Source organism: Chrysemys picta, chromosome 9 (assembly GCF_011386835.1).
Source record: "Chrysemys picta bellii isolate R12L10 chromosome 9, ASM1138683v2, whole genome shotgun sequence".
Taxonomy (NCBI): Eukaryota; Metazoa; Chordata; order Testudines; family Emydidae; genus Chrysemys; species Chrysemys picta.
This window is the reverse complement of record NC_088799.1, coordinates 58,003,023-58,021,041: the sequence shown is the minus strand read 5'-3', so window position 1 is coordinate 58,021,041 and position 18,019 is coordinate 58,003,023. Positions and strand designations below refer to the sequence as shown.

Below are 18,019 nucleotides of genomic sequence, written 5' to 3'. Positions count from 1 at the left end.
TCCCCTATTGGTATCTGTTGGCTTGGCTCTAGAGCCGCTGGTACAAGGGGGCCCCTGCCGAGCCTGCACTCCTCAGTTTCTTCTTACCGACCACTCCGAGAGTGGGGTTGGTGGATGGGTCTTGGAATGGACATGTGCAACACATCTTGAAGAAAAACAGTTACGGAAAAGTTAGTAACCATTTTTTTCCTTCTTTGAGTGTTTGCACATGTCCATTCTGATTTAGGTGACTCACAAGCTGTAGCATTGGAGGTGGGCTCTGAGTTGAGGGGCAAGCCGACTGTAGTACTGTTCTGCTGAATTGCACATGGTCTGTTGCCTGCTGAGTAATGGCATAATGAGCTGAAAATGTATGTACTGAGGACCAGGTTACTGCTCTGCAGATATCCTGAATGGGGACCTGAGTCAGAAAGGCCACTGATGAGGCCTGAAACCTTGTAGAATGAGCTGTGAAGTTCAGTGGAGGGGGAACGCCTGTGTGGTCATAGCAAGCTCTGATACAAGATGTTACCCATGCCGAGATCCTCTGAACAGAATTGGGAAGACCTTTCATCCTTTTAGCTATCAACATGAAGAGCTGTGGGGTTTTGTGGAATGGCTTGGTCCTTTCAATATAGAACGCCAAAGCCCACCTAACATCCAGAGAGTGCAAGCATTGTTCCTCCCCATTAATATGTGGTTTATGGTAAAATACTGGCAAAAATATGGGTTGGTTGCAGTGAAACTGGGACACCACCTTAGGAAGGAAGCTCAGGTGTGCACGTAACTGCGCCTTGTCCTTAAAGAAGACTGTATAAGGAGGTTCTGCAGTGAGGGCTTGGCTCTCTGACACCCTCCTGGCCAATATGATTGCCACTAAGAAAGCTACCTTACATGAAAGGTGAAGTAGTGAACATGTTGCTAGTGGCTCGAAGGGTGGTCCCATCAATTTTGAAAGGACAAGATTCAAATCCCATGGGGGGATTGGTTTCCTCACTTGAAGGAATACCCTCTCCAGGCCTTTACGGAAGCAGATTACCGTCTTATGAGAAAAGACCTATCTATTGCCTATCTTCAGGTGGAACACGGAGATGGCTGCCAGGTGGACCTTGATCGAGGAGAGGGCCAAGCCCTGCTCCTTCAGGGATAGAAGATAGTCCAAGATGAGTTGTAAGAGGGTTTCCAGAGAGGACATTCCATGTTGTGAAAACTGAAAGGAGAAACACTTCCACTTGGTGCAATAAGCAGTCCTCGTGGAGGGTTTCCTGCTGCCTAGGAGGACTTTATAGACCTGCTCCAAAAAGGCTCGCTCATCGGGATTTAGCCATGAAGGCTCCATGCTTTCAGAAGCAAGGAGCCAAAGTTTGGGTGGAGCAGATGCCTGTGGTCCTGGGAAATCAGGTCTGGATGGAGCGGAAGTGTGACCGACATCTCCACAGACTGTTGAACTAGCATTGTATACCAGTGCTGCCAGGGCCAAGCTGGAGCTATTAGGATGATTCAGGCCTGATCCTGTCTGATCTTTGTCAGCATCATGTGAATCAATGGAGTGGGCAGAAAGGCATAACAGACCATGTCAGCAGGAAGGATCCTGGGCTATGACTCCTCAGGGAGCAGAACTGTTGACACTTCCTGTGGGCACGGTTAGCAAACAGATCTATCTGGAGATCACCCCACTGGCGGAAGATGTCCCACATGACATTTGGGTGAAGGGACCACTTGTGGTGAGCGGAAAAGAACCTGCTGAGGTGATCTGCGAGGTGGTTCTGTACCCCAGGTAGATAAGAAGCCTACAGCTTGATTGCATGAATAATGCAGAAATCCCATAGACTGATTGCCTCCTGACACAGAGGGGATGAACAGGCCCCACCTTGCCTGTTGATGTAATACATGGCTGACGTATTGTCCGTGAGAACTGAAACTGTCTTGTTTGTAATATGGGGCAGGAACATCTGGCAAGCTAGGCAGACCGCCCTGAGTTCCCTGATATTGAAATGGAGCAATAGCTCCTCCTGCGACCATAGACCTTGTGTTCTGAGATGACTTAGATGGGCTCCCCAACCTAGCGCTGAGATGTCAGAGACCAGATGTGCAGATGGTTGGAGCCTTGCGAAGGCTCCCTTGCATAATACTCTGTGGTCCAGCAACCACTTGAGGGAGTCAAGGACCTGAGGCGGCACTGCGAGGACCCTGTCCAGTTGGTGCCTGGACAGGGAGTACAACGAGCTCAGCCAAGCCTGGACAGGTCCGAGTCTCAGCCTTGTGTGTTGCATTACATATGAGCAGGAAGCCATGTGACCGAGAAGGCTTAAGCACAGTCTGACTGTTGTGATGGGGTGCGACTGAAGGGAACAACTAAATTGCCTGGAAACATTCGTCCGGGAGACAGACCTTTGCCAATGTCCAGTCGATAAGAGCTCCGATGAACTTTATTCTTTGAACAGGTGTTAGAGTTGACTTCTGTATGTTTATGACAAGGCCCAGGTCCAAGAAAGTTGACTGTATAAGGGCAATGTCGGACTGTACTTGCGCTGGGACTGGCCTTTGATGAGCTGGTCGTACAAGTATGGGAAGACATGAACTCCTCTTTTCCTTAGGAACGCTGCTACCACTGTCATACATTTGGTAAACACACGCCAGGCAGTTGAAAGGCCAAACGGGAGGCCAGCGAAATGATAATGCCCCTGATTCACCACAAACCTCAGGAATCATTTGTGACCTTGGAATATTGCAATATGAAAATATTAGTCTTTCAAATAGAGGGAGGCATACCAGTACCCTGAATCCAGCAACAGAATGATGGATGCCAAGGAGACCATGCAGAACATTAGCTTTTTGAGGTAACGATTGAGTTTGGTCAGGTCTAGGCTCGGCTTCAGGCCTCCCTTGGCTTTGGGAATCAGGAAGCAACTTGAACCGAACCCCTTTCCTCTTAGTTGACCTGGAACCTCTTCCATGGCTCCCATCCAAAGAAGGGATTGCACCTTCTGCTCTAGCAGAAGCTTGTGAGCAGGTTCCCTGAAGAGGGACCGGGAACCGGGGTGCAGGAGAATGTAGAAAGTAACTGGAGGGTATACTCCATGTATTAAGAAGAGGGTCTGAAACATAAGGCCTCGTATCAGAGGCCTGAGGCCTGAACTAAAGTAACAGTCAAAACTTGCTGAAGCATAGTCAAGTTGTGAGCAAGAGGCAGGCCCTGCTCTCAGAATTTGGCAAGCACAGGGCTAATATTGCAAAAACGCATATTCCTAAAAAGGTGCTGGGCACAGAGTACTCACGCAAGCACATTCCAGAAGGGTGGTACCAGAACACCGATACCAGCACATTACCCAAAGATAACAGGAACACGCTGACCCATCCTAAAGACAAGGTCAGGATGACAGCATGATGGATAGAGATGTTTTGATCAAACCAACACGTACAAGGCAATGGGTGGCACCCTGATATATCAGGGGCAATATGTAACTTGTTTGTATTGGTGTATAAAGATGTATCTCAGAGGGAGTGTTTTTGGCCAGCCTAGGGGCCAGTGGAATGTCCCACCATTGACTGAGCTGCATCCATTGTCATGGGCATGAATGTATTAGTGGTCTGATAGTCTCCGTGATACTAGCACCGTGCTTCGTCGACAATAAACCTGGCTGGGTACCTTCGTACCTTAACGGATTTTGTGGTCTTTGAGCAGTTCACTCGAGGTCTGTTGTGTCAACTGTCTGCACAGAGCTGGGACAGCACACAGGGAGAACAAACGCAGCCGAACATCTAACCACACCCTGATTCTACTGTGTTTAAAACCCAGCGGTCGAAAGTAACCCATTTCCAGGCCTTGAGGAAGTGGGTAAGGCAGTCGGAAAAGATGGGGAATAGATCCTGAGATTGGGGGGTTGGTATGTCATCCTCGAGAACTTGTCAAAACGAGTGTCTCAAGTTGCCTGAGCGGCGTGGGCCCAATTGAGAAGGTCCGGTGGCAGAGGAGGGTGGAGGTGGTCTGCAACTGAATCCCCTATTCCTTCCCCTCCTCTGGTCATGGCTAGGCTGCTTGGTGTAATAGCGCTTAACTGCTGGGGTCTGTATTGCCTTCTAGGCTGAGATGGGTTATGCAGCCCTAGAAATTTTAACGTGGCCCTAGAATCTTTAATGCTGTGAAGCCTAGCATCTGTTTGCTATGAAAAGAGCAAAGAACCTTCAAAGGGCAAGTCCTGCAGTGTCTACTGGACCTCCTGAGGAAAGCCAGCTTCTTGGAACCAAGAGCTCCTTCTCATGGTAACCACGGTGGCCATGAATCTAGCTGCAGCATCAGCAGCATCCAAGGCCACTTGCAGTCTTGCCATTGTCCACCAGAGCTGAAAACGCCTGCTGGTTGTCTTGAGAGAGTTTCGCTCTAAATCTGTCCATTGACTCCCACACGTTAAAGTCATAGCGATCCAGCAATGCTTGCTGGATCGCTATGCAAAGTTGGAGGCCCCCCCACCATCGAGTATGCTTTTCTGCCGAGTAAGTCTAACTTCTTTGGCTCCTTTGCTCTCCGTGCATGACCCATCTGTCCTTGCCGTTCCCTCTCATTGGCTGCCACCACCACCACGAGAGATCCCGGCGGGGGATGAGAAAGTAAGAATTCACAGCCCTGAGTTGAAATGAAATATTTGTGCTCCGTTCTCTTGGCTGTGGGTGGGAGGGAGGCAGGTGTCTGACACAGGACCTTAATCGGCTTCATTATCGCCTCATCGCAGTGGCAGAGTGACTTTTGCAGGCACAGATGCTGATAAAATAGCCACCCGCTTTAGCAAGTCTTGGGGGGGTCCTTAAATCATCTTGAGGGTGGGGAAGCCCTCTTCGCTATCAGATTGTCATTCAGTGAAGAGGAGGATGTGACATTCTATACCTGGGAGGAGCATGCTGTAACCCCCATATTCCTCATTTTTATATAATCGTGATCTCACATATAAAGCATGCCTTGTAAGGTATGAGGGGAAAGGTTATGATCTGCTGAAAGTCATTTCTCTATCCATATATGTATATCATTAATGCATATGAAGTTATGAGAATTGTGTAGTATGGTTGTCACTAAAACATGCTGTAAGTTGTGGGAATCAGCCAGATATTAGCTCCCCAGAGGCGACAGCAAGGAAAATAAGCAATGCCCAGGCGGGGTATCAAACAACCCATCAACATCTGTGTCCAGCAAGGGAGCTACAATGCAGTGACTCACCTGCATGAGACCACACACAGGGAATTGCTCAACCTTGCTTGGAGAGACTCAGTAATGCTCACTTGACTCTGAAAAGGGGAGGGAGGCGCAAAACCAAGGGGGAGGAAAAGACACGAGAAAAGGAAGAGATGTTTGCCATGCTCTTCCCCTCTCTTCCACCTACATCTACAGACACCACACCAAGTGACTGAAGCGCTGATCAAAAGGGAGAGCGTGACTGAAGAGCAACCAGCCAGCCTGTGGTGAGAAGCATCTAAGTTTGTAAGGACATTGAAAGTGTTAAGATCAGCTTAGAATACGTTTTGCTTTTATTTCATTGGACCAAATCTGACTTGTTCTGCTTTGACTTATAATCACTTAAAATCTATCTTTATAGTTAAATCTGTTTATTTTACCTGAAAAAGTGCGTTTGGTTTGAAGCATGTCAGAGGCTCCCCTTGGGAGAACAAGCCTGGTACATATCAATTTCTTTGTTAAATTGACAACTCATATAAGCTTGCAGCATCCAGCGGGTATAACTGGATACTGCAAGACGGAGGTTCCTAGGGTTGTGTCTGGGACCGGAGATATTGGCTAGTGTCATTCATTTACAAGTAAGCTGGGAGCAGCTTACATGCCAGAGGCTGTGCCTGAACAGCCCAGGAGTGGGGGTTCTCACAGCAGAGCAGGGTAAGGCTGGCTCCCAGAGTCAAGGATTGGAGTGACCTAGCAGATCACTGGTCCAGATAACACCAGAGAGGAATGTCACAGAGGAAGAGGCATGAAAAGCTGTTCTTTCTTCCATCGCCTCCTCTACTCAGGATACCTGAGCCTACTGTTCGGTACCAGTTACGGAACCGGGCTGCACGTCAGGGTCTGTACCGGGTTGCATGCCCAGCCCTGTGCCATGTTTGGTACCGGGTGCAGCTCCTCCCTTGGTACTGGTCGGTTCCAGCGTGTCTCGTTGCTGTGGTGCCAGAGAGCAGCAGCAAGGGAGATAGGGATGGAGCGAGACCTGGGATGGGTCACGCTCCCATAATGGCAACCAGCCCCAACGACCATGCCGGTGCCACAGACTCCGCAAAAGGAGCTGCATTCCAGCCAGCACTGCTCCAACCAATTCACGGTCCCTTCAATGCCAAAGGCGTATGCGGCAGCCAGGGACCTTTTGACTCTGCCAGTACCAGGATCCCCTGGCAGCACCAGGAAACACTGAGGTAGTCTGAGAGAGAGGGCTATACAAAATATGGGAATATACTGAAAATGAGAACAAGAGCAAATATAATGAGCAAATATCTATACCTTGAAGGGGGTTTTGTACGATTCCATGGAAATGTTGAAAAAGCTCACCCCTACTATTCCATCTCTTGATTATTAATGAAGAGGTGATGGCTCATTTGGATTCTGAACACATTTGGCTTACTGTAAATATTTTTCCCCTCCCAACTACACAGAATGAACTCTTTCACGGGGAATTTTTTCTTCCCTGTCACAATTGACACTATCTAAAATCAGATGTGTAAGTGACATGTTCTCATTCATTGACTCAACTAAAAACTGTTGGTCTGCAGTAATTCTGAAATCAGATGCCTTTCTGATCCATATTAGCAATATGCACTTTTGCCTAGAAACTCAGAAGTTGCTTTTCACATCCAAATCATCTTCAAAATTCTCCTCTTGTTTGTGCAGGTACATGTGTTAATCCATCCTTCAACATTTTCCTCTCCCGTCCTTCCACCACAGACCTTCCAGGCTAAACCCTCAGGAACCCTAAACCTGAGGAAGAATGCTGCCAGCTAAGACGACAGATTTGTCATGCCCACATTTTCTGTATCTCTCAACTCCCTTAATCCCATAAGAGAGGGACATACAAGGAGTATTTACAAAAGCCTCATAACACTGGTGCTTGTCCATTACTTAAAAGTGTATTGGTGCCATATGTGGTATATCAGAATAACTAACATAATTCATCTAGCACTGTTGTACAAAGTTACATATAGAGGTATTTACAGACACTAGATTGAAACCAAGCTAACTTTCAATTCATTTATCAAGTTCCCATATAGGAGAGGTGAATGAAACGTAGAGCAAAGAAATGTAGGCCTAGTCTACACTAAAAAACATTTGCCAGGAAAGTTATACTGGCAAACTCTCCTAGCATAGTTGCAGTTTTTGCTGATATAGATTACACTGGTTCCTCCAATGAAATATGCTATACCAGCAAGAGCAGTTTTTTTGCCAGCATAACTGCATCTACACTAGGGCTTTTGTCGGTATAGAAATGTTGTAAAAAACTCACCCCATACTCACATTACTATACTGGCAAAAGTTTCTAGTGTAGACCTGGCCGAACACTTGAACTACTCGGCATACAGGGTAAATCAAGTGTAAATGGGATGGGTCTTGCTGCCTCTAGTTCTTTACTTCCTATTTACCAGGCAGTGGGAGTGTTCAGTGCAAATTCAATTACTGTGAAGTATGTTTACTTCACCAGCAAACAAAGTAATGGGAGAAGATATGATTTCAAAGAGAAAAGTAGTAGAGTTTTTGTTTTCAGCTGAAGCCCAGGTACAGAGAGCTGGGCCTCGGAATCATGAAAGCTGAAAAGAGTGAAGCACAAACAAGAGATTTATGGCTAAGATACACTATTCAATAGCTGGAAGAATTGATAACAAAACCAAACAGGATTAAAAAAGAAGGGCATTGTTATCTGACATCAACTTTTAAATTAGCAATTGTTATATTGCTTCCCAACTCTTACGAACACAGTGGGCTTCATTTCAAAGACTTATAGCCATATATCTGAAGTGGAACAGGTTTTAGTGGCACCAAAACCAGCTAGACTTCTAGACCCACTTTTCAATGGGGGCTGCTCAACAGTAAGATTTGTAGAGGATATCTAAAACTTGAGGCCAAACTCAAAGGTAAGACAGGACTAGTGCAATTCACAATTCAATGTCCAAAAGGTAGCTGAATTTGAGAGTTTTGCATATGAATGCTATTAAAATAACCCCTTCGAACCATATGCTTCCCCACTGCTCAGAAGCCTCCTGAGGTTTGTGCATGATTTTTTTTTTTTTTAAAGGCAAATCTGTTTGCTTATGAGGGAGAAAATATTGTCAAGAAACAGGAGGGGCTTTGACTGCTACATCCAGAGCTCGCAGACCCAGTTTTATGCATTTAGCAGGGCAAAATGGCCTGGATTCAATCATGGTTATGCAGTTGGACATTTGAAAACAGTTTAGACAGACAGATTAATTGCATTTAACTGCTCAGAAGCTAAACAGCTCAAATCACTATCTGTAAGCATATTACTCAGCCAATTTTTAATACATTTATGTGGCTCTTGCTATATACCAAAAACTCCAGATGTGTCTTTGGAGATGCCTGGAACTGCTCCTATGATTGTCCAAAGACATCCAAATTGGAACTATTAAAAAAAGGAAGGAAGGGTCCTGAGTTTAGAGAGACTGCTCAGTTAACATATGCAAAAGATTTGAAAGTTCTGAAACACAAAGGAGATACAGTTGCTCTCATACCTGAAACCACCCTACCTGTAACATTAGTGAAGCAGGAAGAACGGAAAATGAGATTCACAAGCAACTGAATTTTCAGATGAAGAAGTCTACCTGATCCTAGAGTACTGTTAAGGTGGTAAGCAGTGAGGAATGAAATTGACATTTGGGGGGAGCTATTCTCATCTCCACGAATGCTCAACTACTATTATATACTAGGAAGTTAAGCCTATGGATAGGAGAAGAATAGAGTTGTAGCACATGAATAAGGCAGCTGAAGCAACTTATGCATCCTTGATGAGCCAGTAGTAAGATAATCATGCAACTAAACAGGCCTTGATTAGCAAGAGGAAAGAAACCAACTAATAAGAAAATAACCCAAAGGAGGTATTAGCAAGTTCTGGATAAACTGAAAGTCTCTGGATAAAGTTGAGAAGTGTGAGCAACAAGGGTGATGTCGTGGTTGGAGGCTGCTATAGACCACCAGACCAGGGGGATGAGGTGGACGAGGCTTTCTTCTAGCAACTAGCAGAAGTTGCTAGATCGCAGGCCCTGGTTCTCATGGGAGACTTTAATCACCCTGATATCTGCTGGGAGAGCAATACAGCGGTGCACAGACAATCCAGGAAGTTTTTGGAAAGTGTAGGGGACAATTTCCTGGTGCAAGTGCTGGAGGAACCAACTAGGGGCAGAGATTTTCTTGACCTGCTGCTCACAAACAGGGAAGAATTAGTAGGGGAAGCAAAAGTGGATGGGAACCTGGGAGGCAGTGACCATGAGATGGTCGAGTTCAGGATCCTGACACAAGGAAGAAAGAAGAGCAGCAGAATACAGACCCTGGACTTCAGAAAAGCAGACTTTGACTCCCTCAGGGAACAGATGGGCAGGATTCCCTGGGAGAATAACATGAAGGGCAAAGGGGTCCAGGAGAGCTGGCTGTATTTTAAAGAATCCTTATTGCGGTTGCAGGCACAAACCATCCCGATGTGTAGAAAGAACAGTAAATATGGCAGGCGACCAGCTTGGCTAAACAGTGAAATCCTTGCTGATCTTAAACGCAAAAAAGAAGCTTCCAAGAAGTGGAAGATTGGACAAATGACCAGGGAGGAGTATAAAAATATTGCTCAGGCATGCAGGAGTGAAATCAGGAAGGCCAAATCACACTTGGAGTTGCAGTTAGCTAGAGATGTTAAGAGTAACAAGAAGGGTTTCTTCAGGTATGTTAGCAACAAGAAGAAAATCAAGGAAAGTGTGGGCCCCTTACTGAATGAGGGAGGCAACCTAGTGACCGAGGATGTGGAAAAAGCTAATGTACTCAATGATTTTTTTGCCTCTGTCTTCACGAACAAGGTCAGCTCCCAGATTGCTGCACTGGGCAGTACAGTATGGGGAGAAGGTGACCAGCCCTCTGTGGAGAAAGAAGTGGTTCGGGACTATTTAGAAAAACTGGACGTGCACAAGTCCATGGGGCCGGATGCACGGCATCCGAGGGTGCTAAAGGAGTTGGCGGGTGAGATTGCAGAGCCATTAGCCATTATTTTTGAAAACTCATGGCGATCGGGGGAGGTCCCAGATGACTGGAAAAAGGCTAATGTAGTGCCCATCTTTAAAAAAGGGAAGAAGGAGGATCCGGGGAACTACAGGCCAGTCAGCCTCACCTCAGTCCCTGGAAAAATCATGGAGCAGGTCCTCAAGGAATCAATTATGAAACATTTAGAGGAGAGGAAAGTGATCAGGAACAGTCAGCATGGATTCACGAAGGGGAAGTCGTGCCTGACTAACCTAATTGCCTTCTATGATGAGATAACTGGCTCTGTGGATGAGGGGAAAGCAGTGGATGTGTTATTCCTGACTTTAGCAAAGCTTTTGATACAGTCTCCCACAGTATTCTTGCCGCCAAGTTAAAGAAGTATGGGCTGGATGAATGGACTGTAAGGTGGATAGAAAGCTGGCTAGATCGTCGGGCTCAACGGGTAGTGATCAATGGCTCCATGTCTAGTTGGCAGCCGGTTTCAAGCGGAGTGCCCCAAGGGTCGGTCCTGGGGCCGGTTTTGTTTAATATCTTTATTAATGATCTGGAGGATGGTGTGGACTGCACTCTCAGCAAGTTTGCAGATGACACTAAACTAGGAGGCGTGGTAGATACACTAGAGGGTAGGGATCGGATACAGAGGGACCTAGACAAATTAGAGGATTGGGCCAAAAAAAACCTGATGAGGTTCAACAAGGACAAGTGCAGAGTCCTGCACTTAGGACGGAAGAATCCCATGCACTGCTACAGACTAGGGACCGAATGGCTACGTAGCAGTTCTGCAGAAAAGGACCTAGGGGTCACAGTGGATGAGAAGCTGGATATGAGTCAACAGTGTGCTCTTGTTGCCAAGAAGGCTAACGGCATTTTGGGCTGTATAAGTAGGGGCATTGGAACATGATTGTTCCCCTTTATTCGACATTGGTGAGGCCTCATCTGGAATACTATGTCCAGTTTTGGGCCCCACGCTACAAGAAGGATGTGGAAAAATTGGAAAGAGTCCAGCGGAGGGCAACAAAAATGATTAGGGGTCTGGAGCACATGACTTATGAGGAGAGGCTGAGGGAACTGGGATTGTTTAGTCTCCAGAAGAGAAGAATGAGGGGGGATTTGATAGCAGCCTTCAACTATCTGAAGGGTGGTTCCAAAGAGGATGGAGCTCGGCTGTTCTCAGTGGTGGCAGATGACAGAACAAGGAGCAATGATCTCAAGTTGCAGTGGGGGAGGTCCAGGTTGGATATTAGGAAAAACTATTTCACTAGGAGGGTGGTGAAACACTGGAATGCGTTACCTAGGGAGGTGGTGGAGTCTCCTTCCTTGGAGGTTTTTAAGGCCCGGCTTGACAAAGCCCTGGCTGGGAAGATTTAGTTGGGAATTGGTCCTGCTTTGAGCAGGGGGTTGGACTAGATGACCTCTTGAGGTCCCTTCCAACCCTGATATTCTATGATTCTATGAAAGGAAATCTCCCTACTAATAAAAGAAAGATAAAGATAAAGATAGATAAAAGATAAAAACAAGAATAAGATATTTACAAATCCTGATGACCTTAGATTTTTGCTGGCCCATTTATACAATTTACTTTAGAGTTCACTAAGGACTTGTCTACACAGGGAAATTGATCCACGGCCAATGGGAGCTTCAGGGATGGTACCCAAAGACAGGGCAGCGCACAGCAGAGCCCTGCCCCACCCCACCCCCAGGAGCCACTGCCAGACATGCTGGCCACTTCGGGGAGCGGCACGGGGCCAGGGCAGGCAGGGAGTCTGCCTTAGCCCCGCTGCGTGCCACTGCCACCCCAGAGCTGCTCGAGGCCAGCGGCGCTGGCCGGAGCCCGCATCCCAAACCCCTTCTGCACCCCACACCCCCTGCCCTGAGCCCCCTCCCGCACTTCGCACTCACTCCCGCACCCCAACCCCCTGCCCTCTCCCACATCCCAACCCCCTGCCCCAGCCCTACATTCATGGCCCGGCATACAATTTCCCCTCCCAGATATGGCTCTTCAGTGGACACGAAGAATAATTGATCACCTCACTTTTTATAACAACCATTAATACAGTGGTTCTCAAACTTTTGTACTGGTGACTCCTTTCACATAGCAAGCCTCTCAGTGTGACACCCCCCCCTTATAAATTAAAAACACTTTTAAATATATTTACCATTATAAATGCTGGAGGCAAAGTGGGGTTTGGGATTGGGGCTGACAGCTCACGACGCCCCATGTAATAACCCACGAGCCCCTAAGGGGTCCCAACCCCCAGTTTGAGAACCCCTGCATTAATATATCTGAATACTTATCAGTCTTTTTTCAAGACAATATATGCCCAGTTATTTTAACCTTTTCTTATGATAACAGATTTAGAAAACCTGACATTTTTGCTGCTTTCCTCTGGGATCTCTCCCCAAACACAGCCACTCCCAGCTCCACCCATACACTGCCCCCCCGCTCTGACCACCCCCAGCTCCCCCTAAACACAACCTCCCTCCGACCACCCCCAGCTCCCCCTAAACACAACCTCCCTCCAGCCACCCCCAGCTCCCCCCAAACACAGCCCCTGCCTCTGGCTCCCACTCAAACACAGTCCCCCCTCCGGCCATCCCCCTAACACAGCCCCCCTCCGGCCACCCCCAGCTCCCCCCAAACACAGCCCCCTTCCGGCCACCCCCATCTCCCCCCTAACACAGCCCCCTTCCGGCCACCCCCAGCTCCCCCCTAACACAGCCCCCTTCCGGCCACCCCCAGCTCCCCCCTAACACAGTCCCCCTTCCGGCCACCCCCAGCTCCCCCCTAACACAGTCCCCCTTCCGGCCACCCCCAGCTCCCCCCTAACACAGCCCCCTTCCGGCCACCCCCAGCTCCCCCCTAACACAGCCCCCTTCCGGCCACCCCCAGCTCCCCCCTAACACAGCCCCCTTCCGGCCACCCCCAGCTCCCCCCTAACACAGCCCCCTTCCGGCCACCCCCAGCTCCCCCCTAACACAGCCCCCTTCCGGCCACCCCCAGCTCCCCCCTAACACAGCCCCCCTCCGGCCACCCTCAGCTCCCCCCAACACAGCCCCCCTCCGGCCACCCTCAGCTCCCCCCTAACACAGCCCCCTTCCGGCCACCCCCAGCTCCCCCCTAACACAGCCCCCTTCCGGCCACCCCCAGCTCCCCCCTAACACAGCCCCCTTCCGGCCACCCCCAGCTCCCCCTTAACACAGCCCCCCTCCGGCCACCCTCAGCTCCCCCCTAACACAGCCCCCTTCCGGCCACCCCCAGCTCCCCCCTAACACAGCCCCCTTCCGGCCACCCCCAGCTCCCCCCTAACACAGCCCCCTTCCGGCCACCCCCAGCTCCCCCTTAACACAGCCCCCTTCCGGCCACCTCCAGCTCCCCCCTAACACAGCCCCCCTCCGGCCACCCCCAGCTGCCCCCATACACAGCCCCCCTCCGGCCACCCTCAGCTGCCCCCTAACACAGCCCCCCTCCGGCCACCCTCAGCTGCCCCCATACACAGCCCCCCTCCGGCCACCCCCAGCTCCCCCCCAAACACTTTCAAGTCACCTGCCAGACAGCCCCGAAGCACAGACAGGACCCTCCCGACAACGGCTCCACCCCGCCTCCCGCGGGGGCCCGCCCAGGAGAGGAGCCTGCGAACCATCGAGAGCTGCTACCAGAGCGGTACTGGAAGGTGAAAGGAGGCCTCCTAACCATAGAATATGCGGCTTCCGGACAGAGCGGCGTGGCACCCTCCTAACCATAGAGAGCGCGGGCTCCGGACAGAGCAGCTGTAAGCGGGCGGGGAAGGTCTCCGGACTACAGCAAGGGACCCCGCCCACTGATGGGGAGTCCTCTTAACCACAGAGAGCGCTGTCGCGTGTTTCCTGTACAAAGGAAAGCGAGTCTCCCCGCCCACGGGGAGTGAGCCTCGTGTGGCAGAGCCACATTCCAGTGTAGTGGTTTCTGTGTCATGGCATTTGTATCACATGTGAAGTTGGCATGACCTCACATCACAGTAGGGTGACCAGACAGTAAATGTGAAAAATCGGGACGGGGGTACGGGATAATAGGAGCCTATATAAGAAAAAGACCCCAAAATCGGGACTGTCCCTATAAAATGGGGACATCTGGTCACCCTACATCACAGTGACACATGTAGGGTTGCCAGGTGTCTGGTTTTCTACCTGGTCCCTGGCGGCTGTGGTCACCACCACTGACTGGGCTGTTAAAAGTCTGGTTGGTGGTGCAGAGGGACCAAGGCAGGCTCCATGCCTGCCATAGCTCTGCATGACTCCAGAAGCAGCAGCATGTCCCTTCTCTGCCTCAGGGCAGCCAGGTGGCTCTGTGTGCTGCCCCCATCTTAAATGCCAGCTCCACAGCTTGCATTGGCTGGGAACTGTGGGGGCAATGTCCATGGATGGGGCAGTATGAAGAGCTGCCTGGCTGTGCCTCTGTGTAGGATCTGGAGGAAGGACATGCTGCTCCTTCTGGGAGCCACCTGAGGTAAGCACCAGCCAGAGCTTGCACCCCTGACCCCTCTTGCCCTTGGAACCCCTTGGTCTCAGCCTGGAACACCCACCTACACCTCAAACCCCTCATAGAGTCATAGACTATCAGGGTTGGAAGGGATCTCAGGAAATCATCTAGCCCAACCCCCTGCTCAAAGCAGGACCAATCCCCAATGAAATCCCCAAATGGCTCCCTCAAGGATTGAACTCACAACCCTGGATTTAGCAGGCTAATGCTCAAACCAATGAGCTATCCCTCCCGCCCCCAGCCTGCACCCCCAGCCGGAACCCTCATACCCCCCCACCCCAGCTCCCTGCACGAGCCTGGAACCCCCTCCTATACTCTGAATACCCTAGCCCGGAGCCCCCTCCTGCACCCCAGAGCCCACACCCCAGCCAGAGCCCTCATCCCCCTGTGCCTGAACTCCCTGCCCCAGCCCTGATCCCTCTCCTGCCCTCCAAACTCCTCAGTCTCAGCTCAGAGCACCCTCCTGCACCCAAATCCCTCATCCCCAGCCCCACCCCACAGCCCACATCCACCCCCCTTCCGCCTCCCAACCCACTGCATCAGCCCAGAGCCCCCTTCCACACCCTGAACTCCTCCTTTCTCGCCCCACTCCAGAACTTGCACCCCCAGCCGGAGCCCTCACCCCCTCTCGCACCACAATCCCCTGAGCCTGCCCAGTGAAAATGAGCGAGTGAGTGAGGGCGGGGAGACTGAGCGACAGAGGGAAGGGGGATGGAGTGAGCAGGGCATCCCCCCTCTCTTTGGCCCCACCCCTGCCCTGTACTCACTCCACCCCTGGGCTCTGGGGTGAGGCCAGAAATGAGGAGTTCAGGCTGTGGGAGCGGGCTTGGGCCGAGGAAGTGGGTTGGGATGTGGAAGGGGGGTGAGGGCTCCAGCTGGGGGTGTGGGCTCTGGGATGGGGCTGGGGGGTTTGGGATGCAGGAGGGGGCTCTGGGCTGGGGGGTGGAGCTGAGGGGTTTGGAGTATGGGAGGGGGCTTTGGGGAGTGGGTACGGCTCGGGGCTGGGGGTGTGGGTTCTGGGGTGGGGCCAGAAATTAGTGTTTCAGGGTGTGGAAGAGGGCTCCGGGCTGGGGCAAGGAGGTGGGTGATGGCTCTGGCTGAGCATGTGGGCTCTGGGGTGGGACCAAGGATGAGGGATTTGGGGTGCAGGAGGGTGCTTCAAGCTGGGGCTGAGGGGTTCAGAGGGTGGATGGAAATCAGGGCTGGGATAGGGGGTTGGGGTGCGGAGGGAGTGAGGGCTTTGGCTGGGGGTCTCTGGGGTGGGGCTGGGGATGAGGGGGTTGGGGTGTAGGAGGGTGCTCTGGGCTGGGACCGAGGGGTTCAGAGAGTGGGAGGGAGATCAGGGCTGGGGGAGGGGGCTGGAATGCAGGTTCCAGGCGGTGCTTACCTCAAGCAGCTCCCGGAAACAGCAGCATGTCCTATCTCTGTCTCCTATGCCATTGGCCGCTGGCACTTGGGGCGGGGGCGTCGTGCGGCACCCCGTGGCTTCCCCTACATCTAGGAGCAGAAGAGGGGACATTCCACTGCTTCCAGAAGTCGCACAAAGCCATGGCAGGCTCCCTGCCTGCTTTAGCCCTGCTGTCAGGGCCGGCTCTAGGTTTTTTGCCGCCCCCAAGCAAAAAAAATTTTGGCTGCCCCCCATCCCAGCCCTGGGCTCCTCACCGCACCCCCCTGCCACCCCAGCCCTGGGCTCTCCCCCACCACCCGCACCCCCCTGCCGCCCCAGCCCTGGGCTCTCTCCTATCCCCCCCACCATTGCCCCCCCACACACCTCCTGCCGCCCCAGCCCTGGGCTCCCCTCCCCCACCTGCACCCTCCTTCCGCCGCAGCCCTGGGTCACTGGTAACTTGCTCCCAGGGCAGGTCATTCAGCAGGAATTTTCGGTGTGCACAGAACACAGACAGGATTGGTTCCCATATGGTTACAGAACTGCAGTAAAGTGGAACACTTTTCAGCTTGTGTGATTGGAGGATATCTGGATGCATATTATAAGACTGTCCTACATAAATGAGGAAAAGTTGAGGTGCCTTTATTATTCTTTTGTTCCACTCTTTCTTTCTATGGGGAATTTGCCAATGCAATATCACTGTCTTCCTTTTAAACAAACAAACAAACAAACAAACAAACAAACAAACAAACAAACAAACAAAAAAGGCAATGGCTGTTGAAAATAGCAATTCCAGTCCTAATAACCACTGGGAAGCATTTCTTGCTCAATTTTATCCTACTTTTTCTATAGCAAGTTACAATGGATCAGTATATTTGATTTGGGAGAAATGAAGTAACAGCCACCCAAACTGAGCTTGAGCACTCCTGAATTTTGCGGTGTTCAAATCTGGAAGGCGGGGGGGGGGGGGGGAGGAGGGCTGTGGCTCTGCAGGGGAGCATGGCAGCATGTATGCAGCAGCGTGACTGGCGCTGCGCGAAGCCAGACACACTGCTCTGAGTGGCACGGTAAGGGGGCTGGGGGGTTGGAGAAGGGGTAGGGGGTTCTGGGGAGGGGCAGTCAAGGGACTGGGAGCAGGGGGGGTTGGATGGGGTGGAGGTTCGGGGGGACAGTCAGGGGCAGGGAGAAGGGGGGTTAGATGGGTTTGGGGGGGCAGTCAGGGGACAGGCAGCAGTTGGATAGGCACGGGAGTCCCAGGGGTTTGTCAGGGGACAGGTAGAGGGTGGGGTCCTAGGGGGTAAGTTGGGGAGGGGTCTCAGGAGGGGGCAGTTGGGGACAAGGACCAGTGGGGCTTAGATAGGGGGTGGGGGTCCTGGGGGGGGCAGTTGGGGCAGGGGTCCCGGGAGGGGGTGATCAGGAGACAGGGAGCAGGGGGGGTTGGATGGGTTGGGGTTTCTGTGTGGGGGCAGTCGGAGGGAGTGGATGGTGGCAGGGTGGGGCTACCCTCCCTCCCCGTGGAGCAGGGTGGGGCTACCCTCCCTCCCCGTGGAGTGTCCTATTTTTTGAATATTAAAATATGGTATCCCTACCTTCCCAGTGCAGCTCTCCATTCACATCAGGCTGCAGCATGAGGTCTCAGCTTCCTCACTCCCTCCCCCTCTTTCCTGTTGGTAGTGGCCAACGGAATGCTGGGAAATATAGTTCTTTCCCTGCTCCAGGGCTGGTTCTATAGGCAGGGAGCTAACCAAAGAACTACAGCTCCCAGGGCCCCCTGTTGGTTCTCAGCTCCCATGCTGGATCCCTGCCGCCCCTGCAAATGGGCTGCCCCAAGCACGTGCTTGCTTTGCTGGTGCCTAGAGCCGCCCCTGCCCGCTGTGCTGCTGACTGGACTTTTAGCGGCCCG

At 51.4% G+C, this 18,019-nt stretch overlaps 1 protein-coding gene across 7 annotated transcripts in view; it reads right to left on the bottom strand.

Annotated features, from left to right (window-relative positions):
* TMLHE (trimethyllysine hydroxylase, epsilon) overlaps positions 1-14,049 on the bottom strand; it is a 75,396-nt gene extending 61,347 nt beyond the window's left edge. For 3 of the 7 annotated variants that reach the window (XM_065556282.1, XM_065556283.1, XM_065556289.1), the window contains exon 1: positions 13,758-13,898. In XM_065556282.1, coding sequence (XP_065412354.1) covers positions 13,758-13,854 — 97 coding nt within the window. In that variant the 5' untranslated portion in view covers positions 13,855-13,898. The other 4 variants (XM_065556288.1, XM_065556278.1, XM_065556280.1 and 1 more) reach the window with 4 other exon arrangements.
* Positions 14,050-18,019: the final 3,970 nt, after the last annotated feature.